General features: G+C 40.1%; 1 protein-coding gene across 1 annotated transcript in view; it reads left to right on the forward strand.

The window, feature by feature from the left end:
* CENPA (centromere protein A) overlaps nt 1-2,678 on the forward strand; it is a 6,984-nt gene extending 4,306 nt beyond the window's left edge. The window contains exon 4 of the mRNA XM_069072027.1: nt 2,304-2,678. Within this exon, the coding sequence (XP_068928128.1) occupies nt 2,304-2,348 (45 nt within the window). The 3' untranslated portion in view covers nt 2,349-2,678. The remainder of the gene's footprint in view (nt 1-2,303) is intronic.
* The last annotated feature ends 22,989 nt before the right edge of the window (nt 2,679-25,667 follow it).

Here is a 25,667-nt window from a genome sequence, read left to right on the forward strand (position 1 = left end):
ATATATATATATATATATATATATATATATATATATATATATATATAGTTAGGTGCTATCACTTACTAGTTTTTACTTAAGTTTTTGTTACAAGGGAGAGTTCAGTTCCAAGAGGTGGGAAGGACATGGGATATGTCTAAAAGTGACTGAATTAAAAACAAAAGGCATCAATACTCATAATCTTAACCATTTCAATATAATATCCAGAACATCAAATACATAGTAGAACAAAGAAAATTATGGATACTTGAATATTGGTGCATTTTGCTTTGGCCCACAAAAAACCCTTAGAAAGTACATTCCTAAAACACCATATGTACACATAATTATAGCAACTCTTTAGTGACAAAGGACTAGAAAGTAGGAGGGCATGAGTCAATTAGGAAATGACTAGAAAAATTATGGTATTTGAATATAATGGAATATTATTGGACCTAAGATATTATAAAAGGTAAAGTTTCAGAGAAACCTAGAAGACTTGAGAACTGATACTAAACAGAACCAGGAAAACAGTTTATACAGTAACACTAAAGATAAGTAACTGAAAAATTTTAGAATTCTCACCAATGAAGGAGCATGCCTACCCTTCTGATATCTATCTCAAGATGCAGAAGGAGACGTACATTTTTAGACATGGCTAATGTAGGAATATGTTTATTTTTTTTTTTAGGAATATGTTTAAAGCCCTGACTATGCCTATTATCACATTAGTTTGTTTTTCCAGGTGGGAGGGGAAGAAAAAAATATTTGTTAATTGAATTTTTTTTTAAATAATACTTTTCAAGCATATTTTAATGTTTAGGTGAGGTAAGAGAGGGAAGAGTCAAGACTAACTCAAGGTTCTGAACCTAAATAAATGAAAAGATGGTGGTCCCCTAAGTAGAAATAGGAAAATTTGAAGGAGCAAATTTAAGGAGGAAGATGTGATAGGATAATTTTTCTGTATTATTAAGAAACCTAGTCACATAACTAGGTAGAACTTGTACGACTTCGCTGACATTAACTTTAGCTTCAGTGATAAGAGAATTTCAGACTCAGCTTTATTACCTCTGTTTATTAAAGATGAACATTTCAAGTCACTAGGTATAAGTCCTGTACTTATGGCTAGTCTGCAAATTCCAGCTTTATCCCTAGAGTATGCTGTCTAGTTTATTATTTTACCTGACATAGATCTTCCCCTTCTGCCTTCTATCCTTCATCCTCTACAGGGATACTCTGTATCCCTCCTTCCTTGTTACTAAAACCTATATAAATTTGCTGAAACAGCTACTGGGGCCATTGGTTTTTGTATATCATGGGTCTATACTCAGTATTACAATATAAACTGGTTATTAAAATGTTTCTGCATGTTGATAGATATGATTAGCAGCAGTACCTATCAGCAAATCCTTGGACAATTTTTATGTCGAAAGTAAAGAGTTCCATTTTCAGATATAAATGAATGCATGAAACTACAAACTACATATATTGAACCCTTACTATGTGCCAAAAACTGTTGTTCCTTTAGGGAGCCTATATTCTAATGTGGGAAAACAATGCATATGGGTAAATGGTGGCTAGGAAGGGATGTTTTTATCTGGGAAGTCAAAGACATGGTGAGTCAAGCCACAAGACAATTGATTAACTTGGTTCTTTCCAGGTATGTCACTGTTGGTTTTATTAAAGCAGAAAGAGAGGGAACAGCATGGCACCAAGAAGGTTGGAAAGTGACCTGGTATGTCTGGTCTGAGCTGGCCATGGAGAACTCTGCCTCAAGACAGGATTTGAAGTGCCAAGTGGGATATATTAAATTTAAGATTCCTTGAGGATATTTGGATGGAGATATCTAGCAAGCAATTGATCATGTGAAACTAGAGTTAAAGGGAAAGAGTCAATGTATAGATATTGTCTTCTGAGTAGAGATATTAGAACCTATAGGATTGAACTAGATAGATCATTATGATGGGGAGTGTAGAGAGAGAAGGAAAAGGTCCAAGACATTCCTAGACTTGGGGCAGCTGAGAAGTGATTGCATTCCAGGCTTGGTGGATAGAGGTAGACAATGGAGTGCTGATCTGGGGACACAGCAAGCTAAACTAGAAACAAGTCATTCATTGCTTCCACTGTGTCATTGCCTGCCCTTTAACTCTTTGCATTCTGGTTTCTAACCCCACCACTTAACTGAAACTGCTTCCAATCACATTAGCAATGATTTCACCTGCTAAATCCAGTTCCTTTTTCTCGGTCTTTATCCTGCTTGACCTCTTTGCAGCTTTTAACACAACTGACCATCCCTTTCTCCTGGATTCTTTTTCCTTCTTTAGCTTCATGACAAAATTCTGTCCTGGATCTCCTGGGAAGCAGACTGAAATCTGAGTGGCAAGAAATAGAAACACCTACTGGGAGGGGAGGAGAGCAGCCATGGAGCAGTGGAAGATATAGCGGACAGAGGCACTGACAGACAGTAGTGACAGGTGACACCTTCTGGATATCTGCAGGATTACTGCAGAAGATAAGCATTGTGACAAAGCAGCCATGAAAGGTAGCACTGTGCAGGGTAATAATGGGTGTCACAGAGGCTCCACAGGTCCCTGGGGGAAGGAGTGGTCACTGGAAGGATTTTGTTTTCTAGGGACTCAGATGCAAATCTTAGCTTTTTCCATTAATTTTTAAATAAAACTTCTGTTTTGAACCTTTTGAGCCTGTGTTCTTGTAAGAGATAAGTGATTACTTTTGGATAGTGCCACATACTAAAATTCCTAGGTCATTTGATTAGGGTGACAGACCAGGGAAGTAAGGTCCCCAAAATGTACCTATGCCCTTTGTGTCATGAGTGAGCCTCTGTAGCAGCAAGCACCCCAGCATCCCCAGGGTGGCTGCCAACATAGGTTCTTAGATCTGCTTTTCTAAAGGAAAGCAACTCAAAATGGGTTAACAAGTTTACTTTAATCAAACAAATATATATCGTTTACCTAGTTCAGGGGGAAAAGGTCAGTACCCCAAACTTCAGAGTATACAGACAGAAGTTACAAGAAAACAGAAAAACATATCAAGCAGACAGCCTTCCAAAATGTCCAACCATTACATCCATACCAAATCACAGTTACCAGAGAGGGAAGCATCAACATCTGGGTTTTCAAAGCCGGTGGGGCAGGCTCTCAATGGCTGCCCCGAGTCTCATCTGGTCAAATCACACAACACTTCTCAAAGTGAGCCCCAAAGCAAAGCCTCCCATCAGGACTTATATAGCTTTCTCCTGACTCAGAGAATGTAACAACCTTCTTGACCCACTGCCCAATCACAAAGTATCTCCTGAGAAACAAGCCTCCCACCACAAGCTACTGGTGCACTTAAACCTAGGAACAGGGAAGATCTTAAAAATTTACATTCCTATAACAGCATCTGACAAAAGGGTTACATAAAGCAAAACTACTTAATTCAAAAAATGTAATAGGTTGTCTCTGTGTATATAGTGAGTTCCCATCACAGGAAGTTTTCAAGCAGAGGCTGGATGACCACTGGGTTCAAGTGTTGTAGAGGGAATTACTATTCAGGTAGAGATTGCCCTAGATCATACCTGAGACCTTTCCAGCCCTAAGACTGTGAGTCTGATTTCTCTCACCTCAGTCCTAGGCTTTCTCAATAAATTGAACAGAATTTTCAGTTCTACCCTTTCTAACCTAGCCTCTTTTGGCTTCTAAGTACTATACTCTTCACTAGAAAAGGCTAGAGGTTGTAAAGATACATTCCAGTTTTCCTCCATGTAACAAAAATTGCCCCCTTCTCAAAACAGTGTGTTTTAAGGTGGTAATAAAATGTAATTTTAGCAACTAACCCTCCTCCATACCTAGGTTCTAGAAGGCTATTGTTTGTTCAATGATATCAGGAAGGCGATGTCTTGACTTGCAAATGAATTAGATTTAAGTGAGACAGGGCTATGCAAATTTGTCATCCTCACTCTCCTCCAGAGTCATCTGGGTCCTTTGACAAGACATAAGTCAGGACAGCTGGCAATGGCCCAGTTCTAGAAGGCTCCTTCCAGACTCAAGGCCTTCTGAGGACTGTCACCCACTCAGAACTATACAGCTCAAGAACTTTTATCAATGTTTAGTTTTAACTAAGTCAACCAGAAAGTATATACTAGTTCAGAGCAAAAGGCATTTACTTAACAGAATAGAAAGATAGTAACAAAAAAAGATATCCCCACCCCAAACACACAAGATTATGCTCTCAGTGGAGGAATATACACATGGAGGGAAACTCATAGAAGGAACACATGAGATCTGTGCAACTCACACACATAATGCTACAAAGCTAACATGTCTTCTAGTGTTGTCATCATGTCTACTGTGTGTGAATGTGACGAACTGCTCTCTCTTAGCATCTGATGGTCTCTAAATATGAGCTTTTTGGGGCCATCAGGAACAATGACTAGAAAGCCTCTCCTTACAAGGGAGGTGGAAAGTTCTTTTGGTATAAAGCTAGCCAGGCAGCCAGCAGAAGCTGTAAGTGTCTTCTATTAATCTCTCTGTTGTCTTCACTCAAAGCCCCTGGTACTTGCTAACTATCTGACTTGGGGTCAGAAAATTCCTTTTAACTCTTGTTAAATCCCTGATTTAATCACTGTGTCTCCTCAAACCATTTTGGAAGCTACCTGGTTGGTGTGCAAATTTAACCTGGAGCAAGAACAAAGAGCTAAGTGATGCCTGGGTACTGGAAACCAATCCCTCACTTTACTGATGAGGAAAGGAGACCCAAAGAAGTCAAATGAGTTGCCCACAAATCACACAAGTAACAAATGATAGGGCTGGCATTCAGTCATATCACTTAACTTCAAATCCAGGGCTAGTTACAAAGTACCTTCACCTCCTACTTCTTTCACAGGATTAAGATCAACCAATTGTCCCATTAAGGAGGTTCAGGATTTGGGTAAACAGAATGCTCAGCATTCCAAGAAAGATCCAAGGCAATTTCTTTAGAATATTTATTCAGAATATATGTGTATATATATAGGCAAGTGAGAAAGAAACCGGAGATAACAGAATAAGAGGCTTAAAGATACCAGAATAAGAGCAACTATGATTAATAATGTGTGTGTGTGTGTGTGTGTATGTATGTATGTATTTACAAGCATCACTGTTTCGGGGAAGCACCAATACCTGACCACACAAGCTGGGGAATTCCAGTATAGCTGTAAGGGTCCTGAACCGGAGGGTCCCAGGCAAGACGTTTCCTCCATGGGTGAGATTCCAATTTGGGGTCTGAATCTTGCAGTTTAAGTAATGCTGAGAACAAAGAGGGCATACTGCCAGGTGTTTTTAGTAAGCATCGTATCTTATATGAGGCTTGGGGATGGAGGCCAATCCCTCCAAGGTCCCCCGCAAGAGTGATGTTTCCTTGGAATGGCTAGTTCCAGGAGTTGGGCAGTTATCATACCTCTTCTCAAGGACCTGGCCAGGGTCCCAGGAGAGGAGCAGCCCTCAGGTTCTCAGAATCCTCTGTGCCCAAACAGCTCAGGGTAATAGAAAGGTCATATTGAGGGGGGTGGAGTCAAGATGGCAGAGTAGAAACAGGACTTCTGCTGAGCTCTGGCTCCCACCACCTCCAATTCATGTAAAAGGTGACTCTGAACAAACTTTGGAGCTACAGAACCCACAAAATGATACAAAGAAGCTAACCTCCTGCTGAGGACAGGCCAGCAGGCTGGCAGGAATTGGCCAGTGCAGCGCTCTGGTAGCTGAGCCCAGGCCTTCTAGAGCTGGAGGTTTTAGCCCCAGGGCAGGCTTGACCAACCACCAGCTGGAGTGACTTCACATCACCAGCAGCTGTGTCGGTTTCCAGAATTATCAACCCATAGATGCTAAGGACAAAGTGAGAGGTCAGTGCAGTGTGGACTTTGGGATCCAGTAGTTGGGAATGTGATGGGCCTTTATTCCCTGGAGGGAGAAGCCACTGAGGCACCGCAACTGTGCAGCCACCACCACGTAGCAACTTCAGCTCCTGGCCTGCAGAGTGTAGGGGGACGAAGCACCAGTCTGAGGGGTAATCGCTCTTGCTTTAACCTGCTTGTATCTGGATTTTGGTCTAGGGTGGAGGTCCTGGGGTGTGTGACCAACTTGCCAAAGGGTGTGGAAGCTTCAGAGAGGGTACCCAACTAATACCTTCAGCAGCTGAGAAAACCCTAGCATTTGGTACGAAGCTCCCCTGTCTGGTAGCAGAGTCCTACTGTGGCAAAAAAGCCCAAAAGTCAAGTAATTTGAGTGGCAACATAAGTAAATGAGGGAAGCAAAGCAAACAGAGGAATCCAACATTAGATTCCTATTTGGGGGACAAAAAAGGATCAAAGCATGGAACAGGAGGAAGACAGTGAAGTCAGAACTCCTGCACCAAAAGCTTCCAAAAAAAATACGAGCTGGTTATAGTCCATCAAGGAGCTTAAAAAGGATTTTGAAAATCAAATAAGAGAAGTGGAGGAAAAATTGGGAAGAGAAATGAGAATGATGCAAGAAAATTATGAAATGAGAGTCAACAACCTGACTGAAGAAAATAACACCTAAAAAAAAATAGACCAACTCTGGGAGCAGCTAGGTGGGGCAGTGAATAGAGCATTGGCCCGGAAGTCAGGAGGACCTGAGTTCGAATCCGGCCTCAGACACTTAACACAAAAACTAGCCATGTGTCCTTGGGCAAGTCACCCCCAATTGCCCTCCAAAAAGCAATAAATGAATAAATAAAATAGTATGGGTGATATCTTTTATGAGATGGCCAGATGGTGCAGTGAGTAAGAGCGCCAGCCTCAGAGTTGGGAGACCTGGGTTTGGTTCTGGTGTCAGATACTTAACACCCACACAAAATAACTGGCCATGTAACCTTGAGCAAGTTACTTAACCCCAATTGCTTTAAAGAAGAAAAAAAATCGACTAATTCAAATGGCAAAAGAGGCTCAAAAAGGCAATGAGGAAAAGAATGCCTTAAAAAGCCGAATTTGCCAGATGGAAAAAGAATCTCAAAAGCTCACTGAAGAGAATCATTCCTTTAGAATTAGATTGGAGCAAATGGTAGCTAGTGACTTTATGAGAAATCAAGATACTATTAAACAGATCCAAACAAATGAAAAAATAGAAGGCAATGTGAAATATCTCATTGGGAAAACCACTGACCTGGAAAAGAGATCCAGGAGAGAAAATGTAAAAATTATTGGACTACCTGAAAGCCATGATCAAAAAAACCTAGAAATCATCCTTCAAGAAATTCTCAAGGAAAACTGCCCTAATGTTTTAGAAACAGAGGGTAAAATAGAGGTTGAAAGAATCCACTGATCACCTCCTGAAAAAGATCCCATAAAGAAAACTAGGAATATTATAGCCAGATTCCAGAATTCCCAGATCAAGGAGAAAATATTACAAGCATCCAGGAAGAAACAATTTGAATATTGTGGAAACACAATCAGGATAACAGGTTCTGGCAGCTTCTACACTGAGGGATCGAAGGACTTGGAATATATTCTGGAGGTCAAAGAAGCTGGGATTAAAACCAAGAATCACTTACCCAGCAAAACTGAGTATCATGTTTCAGAGGAAAATATGGTCATTTGGTGGAATAGAGGACTTTCAAGCATTCTTGATGAAAAAACCAGAATTGAATAGAAAATTTGACATTCAGATACAAGAAGCAGGAGAAGCATGAGAAGGTAAACAGGAAAAAGAAATAAGGAACTTATCAAAGTTGAACTATTTACATTCCTACATGGAAAAATGATAATTGTAACTTACGAAACTTTTCTCAGTATGAGAATAATTGAAGGGAATAGAAATGTGCATATATATGTCTATATAGGAGGGCATATGGGTATATGAATACATATGTGAATGTGTATATATATATGTGTACAGGTATACATAGATAGAGGGCACAGGACCAGTTGAATAGGAAGGGATGATACTTAAAAGGTGAAATTAAGAGGTGAGAGAGGAATATAATGAGAGGAGATGGGTAGAGACAGATTGGGGGTAAACTATCTCATATAGAAGAGGTAAGGGAAAATGGTTACAATGGAGGGGAAGAACAGAAAGTCAAAAGGGAATGACTCAGCCGTATTCTCATTGAGTTTGGCTTAGGGAGGGAATGACATACACACTAAATAGGGTATCTCACCCTACAGGAGAGTAGGGGGGGAAGAGGATGAGAAGGGGAATGATGGAAGGGAGGGTAGCCTGGGGGGGAGGGAAGTTGGAAGCACCAGCTTTTGAAAAGGGACAGGATCAAAGTAGAGAATAGAACAAGTGGGAGGTGGGATAGGAGAGAGGGAAATATAGTCAGTCTTTTACAATATATCCACTATGGAAATGTTTTGCATAGCTACACATGTACAACTTATATTGAATTGCTTATCTTCCCAGTAAGGGTGGGTGACAAGGGAGGAAGGGAATGAATCTGGAATTCAAAGTTTTCAAATCAAATGTTTAAAAAAAAAAAATATATATATATATATATATATATATATATATACTATTATCAATATTATTTTACATGTAAATGGGAAATAAGATATACAGGCACTGGGGCATAGAGATCCACTGTACCCTAAAAGTTGGAGGGGGTATGGGAGAAGATATGGAAGAGAGCAGATTGGAGGGGGGTGGATATCCAGTGGGATCGATATTTTGGGGTTTGGGGTAGGGGAAAAATGGGGAGAAAATTTGTAACTCAAAATCTTGCGGAAATGAATAATGTAAACTAGAAGTTAATAAAGCATTTGATAAAAAAAAAAAAAAGAAAGGTCATATTGAGTTGGGGCCTTGGTTTGTATAATCTTATTCCTCACAGAGGGGCTTACCTTGCCCCTACACCAATTTAATGGGTATGAAAACAAATTCATGAAAATTAAAGTGCTATATGAAAATAAGGTGGTTGTGGGAGTTGTCATCATCATCATTGTGGTAGTTGTCTTTGTGAAAATACAAGTAATTTACAGAGATGACACAGATCCAATCCTTTAAGCGTGGGAGAGCTATTAGTGAGACCAGACATAGTCAGGATACATGTCTGAGCTGTGACCAGCAGGCAGTTTCCAGGTACCAAGCTGTCTTGTTGGTAGTTTTCATTATGTAAATTATAAGCAAAAGGGACCAGAAAAACAAGAATCCAAGAAGCTGAGGAACAAATAAATGAGATTATACCGATTTACATGATAATATCTAGAGAAAGGCTAGTAGAAAGTGGCAGGTTACCAGCATGTGAATAGTTAAAAAGCTTCCTCCCCCCACAATATGTACAACTGCTAATATTCATAACCAGGGCATCAAGTCAGATCCTGGACAGCAAAAGGGAATAGTCAACATTACATCATCCAGCCTTTTTTACATATACTGACTGTACATTAACATTCTTTGCCAGTACCTGTATTTACATATGTAAATTAGATCTATATTTAAAAATACTTTACAACATTTTCAAGGAGCACATAAGGCATTCTCGGATACTTCATCTCCATGGGCATGGCAATCTGAGTTATTAGATCCCTGACCTCAATGTCCTCTTCCCCAGGTGGCAAGGGGGACTTTTAAGCTATCAGATGAACTAGGATATGACTAAATACCTAAAAGCGTTTTTTAGGAAAATATTGGGAAAGCCCTAAAGAGAAGACAGATAAACTGGCCCAGAGCAGAGGAAAAGGTCTTCTTGGAAGAACCTTGGAAATAAGAATAGGAGATGGAAAAGGCAAAGGCGAAGTATGGTTAGGGGAAGCAATAAGTGAACTAAGAGACAGCTCAGAGAACTCAATAAGAAAGGAACTCATAAATCAGAGAAAAGCCAATCAGAAAATTTCCTATGGTCAGAGTCAGTGGGTCAATAGTTTTGAAGCCCAGTTGTCCTAGACATAAAGGGAGAATCAGGTTCCTACTATAATCGCATATGGTTTTCTATTTAAGCAGTTTTCTACAAGTCTTATTTCTTAATTTAAACCTTCCTTGAAGTTGCATATTCTTTTTATAAAGAATTATTTTGATTACTCTTTTGATCACGTGTTCTTTAAATGATTCATTCAGTTTTGATTCCGGCTAAGCATTAGTATTCTCACTATGATGGTCTGGATTTTAATGCTAATATGTACTACAGTGTTGTAATGTCATAAATATTTGTTTCACTTTTCCTAGTAGTAGCATATGCAAATATCCCTCCAGAGGGCAAGAAACTTCAATTTTACCTCATTTCTGGTAATGACAGAGTCAAGAACCAAAATGGTTTTGACAAAGCATAATGTTGTACCAAATCTAATAAGATAAAATTTAATAGAGACAAATGTAAATGTAAAGGTGTTTAAACAAAGGTCATATGGCCCTTGGTTGGGTATCTTACATTGGAGATTCTTATTAGACTTGTACTGGACCAAATAAAGATGGCCAATGAGGTCCTTTCCAATTAGCAAATTCTATGATTTCTTTCCTGTAGACTTGGGTACAAAAAAATTAACTTGCTACTTCAAGATGGGAAAGGTATGTCTAGAGAGCAGTTTGTCTGAAAAAGACTTTTTTCCTATTCAACCACTTCCCTTCTTATCCTAGGTGCATTAATGTTTTCACAGAAGCCTTTCATTTTCATATAACCAAAGTTACCATTTTATCTTTTATAATTGCTTCTATCTCTTGTTAGGTTAAAAATACATCTCTATAGTTTGTCAATAAGCATTTATTAAGCTCCTACTAGGTATCAAATATTGTGCTAAGTATTGGGGATACAAAGAAAGTAAAAAACAATCCCAGTTCTCAAAGTGCTCACTGTCTAGTGGGGAGGACTGTTTTAAAAACTATGTACAAACAAGAGACATACAGAATAAATGGGAGATAATCAGTAAAGGGAAAGTGCTGGCATTAAAGGGGATCAGGAAAGGCTTCTTGTAGAAGGTGAATTTTAGCTGAAACTTGAAATCAGGGAAGCCAGAAATAGGAGATGAGGAAGGAGAATATTCCAAGCATGGGAAGCAGCCAGTGAAAATGCCTGGAGCTGGGGCGGCTAGGTGATGCAATGAATAGAGCACCAGCGCTAGAGTTAGGAGACCTGAGTTCAAATGCGGTCTCAGACACGTAACACAAAAACTAGCTGTGTGACCTTGGGCAAGTCACTTAACCCCAACTGCCCTACCTTTCCCCCTCCAAAAACAAAAAAAATAAAATAAAATAAAATGCCGGGAGCCTGGAGAATTACCTGGGGATGGGGGAGTGGAATAAGGTATAAGAAAAATGTAAAGATAGGAAAGATAGGAAATATATCTCTCTTACACAAGAAATATCGCTGTCATGAATGTATGAGAGTCAGCTTAAAGGGCAATTGTTAAATTGTTAGTGTGAGCATATGCACCTCAGAAACCCAAGGCCTGAGTTAATTGTTTTGTTAATTGTGTAGTCTTAAGGAAGTGATAGATAAAATGGCAATGATGCAGTTTGAAATTGTGCCCTGCATACATTTTTTTCAGAGAGCTGGTGGTTAACCATTTTTACAGCATACTCCTGTACCCATATAAAAACTTTTGGGGGAGGTCCTTAATAATTTTTGAGAGTATAAAAGGGTCCTGAGATCAGAAAGTTTGAGAAACTACCCTAGAGAGTTTGAGACATTGAACAATGAAAGTGACTGAAGACCTAGCCTAGGTTTCTGCCATTTGTGATTTAAGGATTTTTCTCTTTCCATTTAGTTGTTGCCCTCCTCTCTTCTCCCTGTTCTCATCAGGATCCAACCTAAACCAAAGCTAGATTTGGTAAGGGGGATTGGGGCAGGAGGTAGGTACAAAATGACAATTGCAGTTGTCAAATGGTACCTTCCAAGTGTAATGTAAAGATGATGAGGGATGGCTCCCTCTAGGTTTAGCAGGAATTCTGATGTTATCTAAGACCAGAAAACCTGCAATAGTGTCTGGAAAGAATTCAAGGTCTCAGGCTTAATTGGAGTGAGAGTTGTAGAAGTTTATTGTTATGCTTCTATAAGAAGCGGGCAAGAGTCCTTTAGGGGACCTGCAAGTAAGAGGGGTACAGGCTTTTACTTTTAAAGGGTAGGGCTGCCATTGTCAGGGATGACTGGATGGAAGGGACCTCAGTGCATAGATAAAGGTTAGGGCTGACTGAGAGGAACTTGTGACTTTTGTACATAGATAGTTTAGATGAGATTTGGGCCAGTGGGCCAGACCGAGGAGACATGAAGAGATTAAGTAAGAACAAAGGAGTTACAAGGTGTTGCCTAGGCAGAGTAAGGATAGGGGAGAAGGGGCAGAGTTTGACAATACAGATTGCAGTTACAATTGTACAGACTGGTTCTACAAATTGATGTTACAAATTGATTTAGACCCCAGGTACCCCATCAAAGAGGCAATCCTAATCTCTAATCTCTCAAAAACTAAAAAAAGGGCAGGCAACCTGGCAATTAATGCAAGTCAAAAGGCCTTCCGGAGCTAGTAAATCCATCTTCTTGTCATGGAACTTTCTTTGTGCTTTAGGGGCCTTCTGGTGAAAAAATGGGGAAAAGGGATGGGAAAAAAATAATAATAAAAGAAAAGCGATCAAGGGTCGGCCAGGTGGCGAAGTGAGTAAGAACACTGGCCCCAAAGTCGGGAGACCTGGGATGGAATCTGGACTCAGATACTTAGCACCACACCTAGAAATAACTGGCCGTGTAACTTTGAGCAAGTTACTTAACCCCAATTGCTTTAAGAAAAAAAAAAAAGAAAGAAAAGTGATCTGTGTTATTTAACCTAGAAAACCTGGGGAGGGAATTTGACCACTATCTCTAGAAGGACACTGGTCAACAGCTCTCTCTTCCCCAGAAAGCAGGAGCAAAAGAGATAGGTATAAACTCTGGCAATAGAAACTTCCTGTCTATAATAGACACTGGAAATGCTTTGTTTTGGAAGACGGTTGGATCTCCCTGGAGAATCTGGCATTGGCTCTAGGTCATGTCTTTGGTTTTACAGATTAAACTTCTAAATAAACTCTGAACTCCCCAAACTCATAGGGAGACCTGGGGAGGAATAACAAAATAAAGGATAAGGGGGCCTAGGTGGAGTCAGATGAGGGGATGAGAACTTCCATGTCTAGAAACTGTGGAAAGAGAAGTTGGGGTTGGACCAGGACTCTAGCAATAGCTATCACTGTGGGACTGGAAGATAGGACGGGGTCTGGTGGCAAAGGATGGCAGTAGCAATGGGTAGGCATGTTTTTAAGTCAAAGTATATCGTCACTAGGTGGCGCTAGTATACCATAACCTGTATACTACCATGGTAGATGGCTGTTAAGGTAGAAACCAGGAAGCACACTTTCCCAGGCAATAAATTCATTAGGCAACAAACATTTATTAAGTGCCTACCAGGTACAACTCTCCTTAGAATCTACAACTCCCTCCACTCTCTGTGACTGGAAGGGTCACACTCCAACCCCAGGATGGAATGTTCTCCTACTGGGCTCTAATAGAGAAGTACAGGGGACACACTCCCCAAAGCTGCTTCCTGCCTTGACTGCCTAGATTGCCATTTCAATTCCTCCAGGGCACCATTTCCTAAAGGGATAAGAAGTCATAAACACACCTTTACCCTTCATTTAACACATTAGCGCTTCTAGACCCACACTGAGAATAAGAGATGTCATTTCTAATTGTAGCAGACCATGCTGGCCCCCACTGATTGAAGGCCAGAAAGATTAGATTTCACCCCTTCTCCTCCCAAGGTCCTCCAGGATCCTCACGGGGGTTTGCCCTCTGCAAATGACTTTATCCCTCACCTATGGTCTTCCCCAACCCTTACCTGCCTTCATAGGGGGTGGGTATTCCCTCCAGTTCCATTAGTTACTAAAAGTCAGATTAGCTTTTACAAAAGAATATTAACTTCCAAAGGTATAATAACAAACATACAAACATATTCCCCCAACATGTGGGAAATATAATCCTGCTCCCTCCTGCACCATCTCAATCTTTGGAGGGGGAAGGGGATTGAGTTCATAGTTTAGTTCAGTTCCCATAGAATATAGTTGACTCAAATCCCAGACTCCCTGGCTTCCTAGGGTTTACATGCCAACCTGGCCACTCAATCCTGCCTGCAGTCCTGGCTCAAAGGTCTCCATGGCTTGAACTCCTGGCTCCCTGGGGATCACCTTCTGCAGCTGAAACTGTTGACAAGCATCACAGAAGAGAAAGAAACCCCACCATACCCTTTTCTCAGAGCTGGGGTGAAAGGGATCAGGAAGAAAAGGCAAGTCCCCCTGCTCCCACCCATTCAGTTTATGGTATCCATTCTGAAAAGGAAAGAGACAGGCAGCCAATCAAAGGAGGGTACCCCCACCCATGTGGAAGGGACACAGTGGAACTAGACATTCCCTGAGAAGTCTTTTTACAATAACTAATTTTCTCTTTTCCGCTATCCTACCTAATGCTCCATTATCTTCAGCATACTCCTTTCTCTTCATTCTAGTCTCTGCTGAAGATGTGGCTTTTCTCCACACCAAGAACAACTCTTATGGCTACCTTTGATCCCATCCCCTCCTGTCTCCCCTAGGAATTGGCCCTTTTAATCATGCCCCTTTCTCTCAAGTCTTCATCCTTTCCCTTTCTCCTGACCCCTTCTCTTTCACTGTTGTTATTCAGTCATTTCCTGGCCAAATGCTGGAGTGGTTTGCCATTCCCTTTCCCAGCTCGTTTTACAGATGAGGAGACTGAAGTATACAGGGTTAAGTGACTTGCCTGTCACTTAACTAGTCACACAGTTAGTAAATGTCTGAGGCAGAATTCTAACTTCAATTTCTCTGTATTCCAAGTCCTGTGCTCTATTCACTGTGCAGCCCAGCTATTTACAATAAAATATCAGTGAAATCACTGATCCCCTCCCTTGTCCCTATCCCTACTCTTATTGTTGTTAGAAGAATTTAAATTTGTTATTGTTCAGTTGTTTCATTGGTGTCTGACTCTTTATGATCCCATTTGGGGTTTTCTTGGAAAAGATTCTGTAATGGTTTACATTACAGAATAATTTATTATTATAATTACAGAATCCTTCTCTGACTCATTTTACAGATGAGGAAACTGAGGCTAACAGAGTTAAGTAATTTGCACAGGGTCACACAGCTAGTAAGTGTCTGAGGCCACATTTGAACTCAAGACCCCTGACTCCAGGCTCTCTATCCACTAGCTACCCCATCCCCCAGTAAATCAAATAAGAAAGGTGTAAAAGGATTGCTTTGCCCCAGTGAGGGCCCAGTTATGGTTATATAATATAAATTTGTAGTGGACTCAGCTAGATTTCAAGATTCTCCAGCTTCAGTAGCAGCAGTGAGTAGGAGTGAAGGTAATAGACAGTGACAGTAATCCAAGGCTGGGGCTTAGCAGGACAATATTGGCAATAGGATTAGGGGGCAAGGGACTCCAGAAATGAAGGGAATGAAGAATTGAACTGATTCACCAAGGGGCTGAGATAGGGAAAGAGTATAGCTCTTTTATGGGTGATGGCCTGGGAAAGAACTGAGGGGTGGAAGGATTGGAGGTCATGGTGAGGGTGAAGAGCAGGTGTGGGATTGTAAGACAGACGGAAAGATAGAATAGTAAAAGATTAATATCTGATAAAGGAAAATTGTCTTACATCCTTTTGCCTTGTTTTGTTTCCTTTCCTTAGCCTATGTACATTTCTGTGTCTTTTATACTCAGTCATGCTCTAACTGTCCCCTTTGATTACCATGTCCTTGAGAGGAAAGATGATTTTCCATTTCCTTTGCATTTTCCCCTTGCCAGGACTCCTCCACTACCTACAAACATCATCATCCTCACCATGCTACTAGCATTTATAGAGCCCTATGAGGTTTACAAAGCACTTTACAAATATTATCTCACCATGCTACTAGCATTTATAGAGCCCTATGAGGTTTACAAAGCACTTTACAAATATTATCTCATTTTATTCTCACAACGCCGGGAGATAGGTGCTATTGTTATCTCCATTTGACAGATGAAAAACTGAGTAAGTGATTTTCTCAGAGTTTAGAGTTAATAAATATCTGAGACAAGATTCAAACTCAGGCCTTCCTGAATCCAAGTCCAGCACTCTTATCTATTATTTCCACCTATCTGCCAATATCTCTTTGTCCTTTCAAGTCACCGTCCTATATATTGCCTCGATTCCTTAAGTTCACCACCCCCACCCCCACCCCCAAAAAAGCCACCTACATTTGTTGCTTCTATTTCCTCTTCTCTCACTCACTTCTCAAACCTTTGCAATCTTGGCTTTCAAACCCACCACATATATGAGATGGTTCTCTTCAAGGTTGTCACTATCCTTTCAAAATTCTTGCTCTATTTTATTTTTATTTTACCTTCTTTTGCAAATATATTCCTTAACCTTCTGTACCTAAAAAAAAAAAAAATTCCTTGCAACAAAGAAGAAAAAGTTTGGCAAAATTAACCAGCACATCAATTGAATGTAACAGTAAATGAAATGTTCCACATCAGTAACTCCTCTCCCTGTCTTTTCCAAAGATGGGAAGGGAGCAGTTTATTTTCTCATTTCTTACCAATTATCTCTTAATTACTAAATGTAATGGCCTTTTTCAATCTCTGGGTTCCTGATCTCTGCAACAGTAACTCAGCTGACCACTCCTTCCTTTTGAATATTCTCTCCTCTTGCATTTTCATGACTTAGCTCTATCCCAGTTCTCTTCTTTCCAGTCTGACCACACCTTCTCAGCCTGCCTGAATGGATCCTTACCTGTCTTCCACCACCTCTGGGGGTTCAGGGTAGTGGGGGGATTGGAGCAGCAAGTGGTGATGGGAATAGAGTGAACAGCACTGACTCCATCTTTTGACTCAATTCTGGAGCTAGCTCAGTTCCCTTTCTATTCAATTATGAATCTAGTCCAATTTCTGTGAGAAAACTCTTTAATTTGTAGGAATTGTGAGAGGATTTTGTTGCATTGTTTGAACCTAACCCTGAGTTAAGTTTAGCTGGGAAACTGGACTACCTCTACCTGCTGTTCAGAGACCCTTAACTAAGGACCTAAGTTATGCTGACCAGAAACCCAGTCAAATCCAAAGACTGATGTAAGGAATTTTTCTCACGATTGTACATTTTAAGCAAGGCCATCTCCATTTGTCCTGACCTATATCTTGCCACTGGACCCAGATGGCTCTGGAGGAGAAAGTGAGACTAGTGACTTTGCACAGCCCTCCCTCTCTTAAATCCAGTTCGCTTGCAGGTCATCTTCCTGATGTCATGGTCCTCTTAGAGAATGAAAGACAAACAATAACAATAACAACAACATCTCAAGCAACCCATGTGTCTTACCTGAAAACTGGCCCCATGTTGATCAATCAGTTATTGTGTCCATGTTCCTTTGGTTGTTTACAATCTTTTTCTAAATTCAGGGAACTGGACCTGTTAACTCTCCACCTCTCACCTTGGAAAGTCCCTAATATTTCTTTCAATTAGAAACCAGATTACCAGGGCAGAGCCAAGATGGCATCGTAACAGCAGGAAAACTCCTTGAGCTCCCCCCATAACCACCTCAAATACCTATACAGTATGACTCTAAACAAATTTTAGAGCTACAGAACCCACAACGTGACAGAGAGAAACAAATCTCCCACTGAAGGCAGCCTGGCAGGCTGGCAGGAAGGGGCCATAGCAGCATGCTGGGAGCTGAGCCCAGTCCGTGTGAGCCCATAGTTTTAGCCTCAGGGTCCTAACTAGCAGCGGCTAGAGTGGACTTCAGAAGAGTGGATCACCAGCAGCTGTGGCAGTTTCCAGAATTATCAACCCATACATGCCAAAGACAAAGTAAAAGGTCAGTGTGGAACTCTGGTGAAACTGGGGGGGACAGAGTGTGGTCTAGCCCCTGCCCCTGGGGTGAGAAGTGGTGGAGGTGTGGCCCACCAAGTGGCTGCTTCAGAGCTCCTGGCTTGCAGATTGTAGGGGGACAAAACGACCATTCAGAGGGTAATTGCTCTTGCTTTAACCTGCTTGGATCTGGATTGCTGTCTTGGGTGGAGGTCTTGGGGTGTGTGATCACATGCCAGAGCTTGTGGGGGCTGCAGAGAGGGCACCCAACTAATAGCTCCAGCAGCTACAAAAACCCCAGCAATTTAGAACAAACTGTCCTCTCTGGAAGCAGAGTTCTCCTGTGGCAAAAAGCTCAAAAGTCAAGTAATTGAGTGGCAACATGAGAAAGCAAAGGAAGCAAAGCAAGCTCAGCAATTCAATTTCAGATTCCTTTTTTGGGGACAAAAAGGATCAAAGCATGGAACAGGAGGAAGACAATGAAGTCAGAACTCCTGCCATGGAGGAGCTCAAGAAGGATTTTGAAAATCAAATAAGAGAATTGGAGGAAAAATTGGGAAGAGAAATGAGAATAATGCAAAAATATCATGAAAAGTGAGTCAACAACTAGATTGAAGAAAATAACACCTTAAAAAATAGACTAACTCAAATGGCAAAAGAGGCCCAAAAAGCCAATGAGGAAAAGAATGCCTTAAAAAGCCAAATTTGCCAGATGGAAAAAGAATTCCAAAAGCTCACTGAAGAGAATTATTCCTTTAGAATTATATTGGAGCAAATGGAAGCTAGTGACTTTATGAGAACTCAAGATACTATTAAACAGATCCAAACAAATGAAAAAATAGAAGGTAATGTGAAATATCTCATTGGAAAAACCACTGACCTGGAAAATAGATCCGGGAGAGATAATTTAAAAATTATTGGTCTGCCTAAAAGCCATGATCAAAAAAAGAACCTAGAAATTATCCTTCAAGAAATTCTCAAGAAAAATTGCCCTGATGTTTTAGAACCAGAGGGCAAAATAGAGGTTGAAAGAATCCACCAATCACCTCCTGAAAAAGATGCCAAAAAGAAAACTCCTAGGAATATTATAGCCAGGTTCTGGAGTTCACAGATCAACGAGAAAATATTACAAGCAGCAAGAAGAAACAATTTTAATATCATGGAAACACAATCAGGATAACACAAGATCTAGCAGCTTCGACATTGAGGGATCAAAGGGCTTGGAATATGATGTTCTAGAGGTCAAAGGAGCTAGGATCAAAACCAAGAATCACCTACCCATTATACTGAGTATAATGTTTCAGGGGAAAATATGGTAATTCAATGAAATAGAGGACTTTCAAGCATTCTTGATGAAAAGACCAGAGTTGAATAGAAAATCTGACATTCAAATACAAGAAGCAAGAGAAGCATGAGAAGGTAAACAGGGAAAAGAAATCATAAGGAACTTATCAAAGTTGAATTATTTATATTCCTACATGGAAAAACGATAATTGTAACTTATGAAACTTTTCTCAGTATGAGGACAGTTGAAAGGAATATAAATGTATATATATATATATACATATATACATTTATATAGACATATATATATATGTCTATGTAGGAGGGTATATGTGCATATGAATACATATGTGAGTGTGTGTATATATGTGTACAGGTATACATAGACAGAGGGGCACAGGATCAATTTGAATAGGAAGGGATGATATTTAAAAAATAATATTAAGAGGTGAGAGAGGAATATTATGAGAGGAAATCGGGAGAGACAGAATAGGGTAAATTATCTCATATAAAAGAGGCAAAGGAAAACTGCTACAATGGAGGGGAAGAACAGGGAGGCAAAAGGGAATGGGTCAACCTTACTGTCATTGAATTTGGCTTAGGGAGGGAATGACATACACATTAAATAGGGTATCTTGCCCTACAGGAGAATAGGGGGGAAGGGGATGAGAGGGGGGATGATAGAAGGGAGGGCAGATTGGGGGGGAGGGTAGTTAGTAGTACACACTTTTCAAAAAGGACAGGATCAAAGTAAAAAATAGTACAAGGGGGGGGATAGGATGGAGGGAAGTATAGTCAGTCTTAAACAATATATCCACTATGGAAATGTTTTTCGTAACTACACATGTATAACCTATATTGAATTGTTTATCTTCCCAGTAAGGGTGGGTGACAAGGGTAGAAGGGAAAGAATCTGGAATTCAAAGTTTTAAAATCAAATGTTTAAAATAAAAAAATTAAAAAAAAAAAAAGAAAGTTACCTAATGTTGTAGCTTGGTTAATGTTTTCCTTTTAATTAATTGGCCTTATTTGATTAATTGTTTATAATGTATAAAAATCTGTCTCCCCTGTATCCCACTGTATTTGGGGTCCAGTACCAAAGCTGAGGAAGGTGACTGGTCCCTATTTGTTGAGCAATTGGCATGCATTGCTTAATAAATCGATATGCTCAGAAGCTCAAATCTTTGATTCCTCAGTCATTTTATCTTCCTCCCCCTCCCCAAACTACCCCTCAAGGCCTTTTCTGATCCCTTTTCTCTTTTGTGAGCTCCTTGAGGGCAGGAACTGTCTTTTGCCTCTTTTTGTATCCCCAGAACTTAGTACAATACCTGGCACATAAGAGCTTATTAAATGTTTTTTTTTTTTTTTTAAGCAATCGGGGTTAAGTAACTTGCTCAAGGTTACGCCAGTTATTTCTGGGTGTGGTGCTGAGTGTCTGAGCCCGGGATTCGATCTCCAGGTCATCCTGACACTGGAGCCGGTGCTCTTACTCGCTGTGCTACCTGGCCACCCCTTATTAAATGTTTATTAACCTAGTGACTGATCTCTCTAGTTTTCAGAAGTTCAATTATTATCTCTTTATAAATGACTCTCACATCTATACATCCAGCCAAATCTCTCTCTCTCCAGAGCTTCAGTACTACATTGCTTACTGCATTCCATTGCCCCTCAAACTCAATATGAGTTGAAAAACTCATTATCTTCCTTCAATTTCTCTTTTTCTTTTGATTTTACTACAATTCTTTTCAGCTATGCAAGTCTGCAACCTTGGTATTACCCCAATTCTTCCCTGTTCCTCACCCTATATATCTAATCAATGCTAAGTCTTGTTGAGCCTACCTTTACAACACATCTTACATATATATGCCCCTTCTTTTCACTCACATGGCTAATATTTGAGTTCAGGCCTTAATCACCTCTTGAATAGACTATTACAATAGCATCCTAATTGTGCTCTTGGTCTCTAGTCTCCCTCCTCACTAATCCATCCTCCATCCAGCTACCAAAATAGTCTTAAAACACAGTTCTAAGGCAGAGATGCAGAAAATGCTCCAAAAAGCAAAACAAAAAAAAACATCATGATGACTACTCAAGAAGAACCCCAAGTTCAGTTCAAACTTGTCTTAGTTGGTGAAAGAGGTACTGGAAAAACCACAAACCACATTTGCAAGACTTATGTAGCTATATGTAGTACGTATAGTATATACAAGTATATGGCATACTGGATAGAGTACCAGACCTGAAGTCAGGAAGACTCATCCTCTTGAATTCAGCTCTGACTTCAGATACTTACTAGTTGTATGACCTGGCCAAGTCACTTCACACTGTTTGCCTCAGTTTCCTCATCTGTAAAATGAACTGGAGAAAGAAATGGTAAACTACTCCAGTACCTTTGCCAAGAAAACTCCAAATGGGGTCAGGAAGAATCAAACATGATTGAAATGACTGAACAACGACATAGACACCTGGGGGGTGGAGAACTATCTTTTTGTGTTCTATACTAACAAGAGTTTATTAAATTCAAAATATGGGATACAGCTGGTCCACAGAAATTTGGTGGTCTTAGAGATGTACCATCTCTCAGTGTGCCCAAGCCCAGTGTGCCATAACAATATTTGACATAACACTAAGAGTTACTTATGAGAATGTACCTAACTGGCATAGAGGTCTGGTATAAGTATGTGAAAATAACCCAAAAGGATTGTATAGCAGCAAAGTGGATACAAAGGAGAGAAAAGTCAAGGTGAAATCCATTATCTGCCACAGGAAGAAACATCCCCAGCACTGTGACATTTCAGCCAAAAGTGACTCCAATGTTGAGAAGTCCTTCCTAGCGCTTGCTAGAAAATTTATTGGAGACCTTAATTCAGAGTTGGTTGTCATGCTCTTGCATCCCCAGTGGTTGTCTTGGACCCAGCACTGGCAATGTAGGACTTATGGATTACTCAGACAACTATGCTCCCTGATGAAGATGATGGCCCATAAGGGAATGAAGTCAGAGACCAGAGTCAGAGGTCTGGTTTCATAGGCAGCTGTCTTGTGATGTCAGTGACATAGCAGGTTTACCACTTAACTTTATTATTAATTATATATGAGCAGAACATATACTGAATTTTTAGGATTCTGAAGGAAGTAAATGGAATTCAGAGTGCATGTGACAGTTATATACATATATATACACACACACATATACACATTTTGTGCATATACATATATAAAATATACATTATACACACATACATATATATACATATATATTTCATATTTTAGACCTGTGAGTTTAGCTGTTTTGGACCACAATTCCATCCCCCTTGTGTTTCAAATAGAAGTCTGCTGCAATCTCACCACAGTATTGGGTGGTAAATTTTGTTTGTTTCTGTCATTCCTGTTCCATTTTCATTTAGAGCATAATAAAATTGCATTTTAAATATCTTTTTAAAAACCTCCATATATATAGTTCTGACCATTTTACACCCTATTTAAGAATTTTCAATGGGTTCTTATTGTCTCTTTAATCAAATAAAAGCTCCACAGTCTGGAATTTCATGCCTTTCCCAATATATCTGTAACCCACCTTTTCAGGCTTATTTCACGTGCTCTACCTTCCCACAGAACTATTTTACTAAGTTCTATGAAGTTAGCATTCTACCACTTATGCTTTTGTATATAACCAATCTACCCATGCTTGGACTACACCCTCTCCTCACCCCCCTTTTTTTTTTAATTAAATTTTATTTTATTTTTAGATCCACATTTTCTCCCTCCCAAATAGAGAAATCAAGGGGGAAAAAACAGCCTTTTTTCCTCATGTTACCCTCTTAAGTCTTAATACAATTGCAAGGAAATCAGTTGAGGAACTTCCCTGCAACTCTCTTGTTCTCAACCCAACTGAGATGAATGAAAAGCCTGAGAGACAGAGTTTCTGGGTAATTAATAAACAATTTATTAATTAGACTAGTTGGGAAACAATAAATTAATGATCAGTGGTTTCTCTTGGTGACCAAAGACACCAAGGGAGACCCTGAAATGCCTTAATTCCCTTCTGAAAGGGAACTTCCCTGACAAGAGAAGATCAACCCAGATTAGTGGACTTAATGAGGAGGTAGGCTAGCAGTCTTCAGCTCCTCCTTCTGAGAAGGTGGTTTGATCATGAGACTCAGCAGCCACCAGCAGTCTGGACAGGGGAAGCCATCTCCACCCCAACCTCCCTAGCTAATTTTCTCCTTCATGAACTGGGTAGCCCTGAACTCTAATGAAGGGGACAAAGGACAAAGGATCCTTCCCCCAGGCAAAGGCTCACCCAGACTGGATTCTGCTTATACTGTAAACAGAAATTAGGTCTCCCAGAAATTAGTCCAGGATCTTCTTGTTCCTCTGCTACTGCTGACTGCCACTGCTGACATTTTTGTTCTGTAGTTCCTATTATGGCCCAGGCACTCCTTGTCATTTTGCCTTTATATCCATCCACTGCCATGTGTAGAGCCTTATGGTACCCTGGAACAATTGTGTGGTGCCTTGAAGGAACCTTTGAGCACATGGTCCTGTATCCCCCAAATTAGGTATCACTCTGGAAACCTGAGTGATATCAGGCAGCTTATTCAACACAGCAATCATATTGTTTCCTTCCCTAAATATTTTCCCTAGGTCTAGAAATTATTTTGGATAAATCAAGTCTGAGGAGATGATGGTGATATCCTATAATAACCAGATATAGGTCTGGAGCTTCACAGAAAGGTCAGGATTAGAGATAAAGATTTGAGAATTATCTGTATAGATGTAATAGTTGAAACCATGAGAGCGAATGAAATTACCAAGCAGGGAGCATAAAGAGAAGAAAGATGAGGGCCAGCAAAAGAGCTTTGCCAATTGTCACTTTAAGAGACCAAGAATAGAGGAAAGAACCAATCAAAGAATTAGAGAAGGAGGAATTAGAGATTAAAGAGAAGAAAACAGGACAGTATCTTATCTCTGATGCTAAGGGAGGCCAGAGAATTTAGAATTTACTGCTACAAAAATGTCAAGGAAGAGTGATAAAAATGCAATTGGATTTAACAATCAGGTAGTCATTAGTGATATTTAGGAGATTTTTTTGCTTCCTTTATATACAAGTAAGAATTCTGATAGAAGCTACCTGGTATAGTAGATAGTGAGCAGGTCTTGGAGCCAGAAATACATGGATTCAAGTCCCATCTTTGACCCACACTGACTGTATGACCCTGAGCAAATCACTTAACTTCTCAGTGTCCCCAGACAACTCTAAGGACTTTAAATTGCAGAGAAGGTTTGAATCTATATTACTAGAGGACTCAGGGCTTCTTACACCATTAAAATCATGAACTATAGGAGGAGAATCCTGGCCCACAGACCTACAACCTAGCAATAGTCACCTCCATGCAGATCCTCCTGTGAGTGCCAGACTGAGAGCAAGGGTGACCCAGAATGGGTACTGTGGGAACTTGGTTCAGGATACATTTGAGTCCTCTGCTACACATCTGCAGAGATTCTCTTGTAGAGATTCTCCATTGGGTACTTTCCTTTTTGGATATTCTAGTACTGCAGAGATCTCTTGAAGGAAAATTAGTGGGGGAGGGTGGATCCCTTTTTTATTTTAGATTAAAATTGGACTATAATTCTACTGTGTTTCCTTTACAAGTCAGAACAATTTCTTTGAGATAACTTCCTTGGTTGAATGCTCAAGTACTAATAATGTCTCCTGTTTTATTACCATTTTCATGACAAGTATAGAAGCTGACATGAGCAGTATGAAAGGTACAACTCTAGATACTGGTGCTAATGATTTACTTGAAGCATATTGTCAGAGTTCATTCACATTCCTTTTCTCCTCCTCCTCCTCCTTCTTCTTTTGCCTACTTATGGAGTAAGTTCAGACAGCCTGAGATCCTAATAGATTTCAGGTTCATAGGATAAAGTTTATCTAATGGCCTATAAACTCTCAAGTACATACTCCCTACTCCCACACTCCTCCGCTTATGCCAGATGGCAGAAGGGTAGAAGGGGATTTTCTTTCTTCTCCCCACCATAGGCTATGAGGTCTAGCACCAGAGCTACTCACCCAATAGGAGACATCCTACCCAGCAATTTGAGAATTTATGTCACAGTTTAGGCCTGTCTGAATTAACTTGCTTTTTTTTTTTGCTTTTTGAAGGGCAACTGGGGTTAAGTGACTTGTCCAAGGTCACATGGCTAGTAAGGGTTAAGTGTCTGAGGCCAAATTTGAACTCAGGTCCTCCTGACTTCAGAGCTGGTGCTCTGTTCACTGTGCTACCTAGCCGCCCCAATTTGCTTTCTTTTTAAATTAGTTTGTGCAAGATATTATGACCTTCATTTGGATTGTTTTGTGTGTTTGCTGAGGTCTGCTAGAGAAATTTCAGGTGCTTTATGTGTACAAAATCTAATTGGAAATTTTTTGTCTAGGCCTTCAGTTGGAATTCCCTACATATTATAAGGATCTCTGGAGCAAATTTTTGTGTCCCATATGTTGCAAGGATTCAAAGGATTTTTTTAAACTGAATCCAGGATTAAATCCATGTTCTATTTGTGAGTTCAGAGCAGAGGGGCCCTCTGTCCTGGTGATACCTTTATGAAG

Source organism: Petaurus breviceps, unplaced genomic scaffold (assembly GCF_028583685.1).
Source record: "Petaurus breviceps papuanus isolate PSGF00001 unplaced genomic scaffold, PetGlider_PUasm1.0 90845, whole genome shotgun sequence".
Classification (NCBI taxonomy): domain Eukaryota; kingdom Metazoa; phylum Chordata; class Mammalia; order Diprotodontia; family Petauridae; genus Petaurus; species Petaurus breviceps.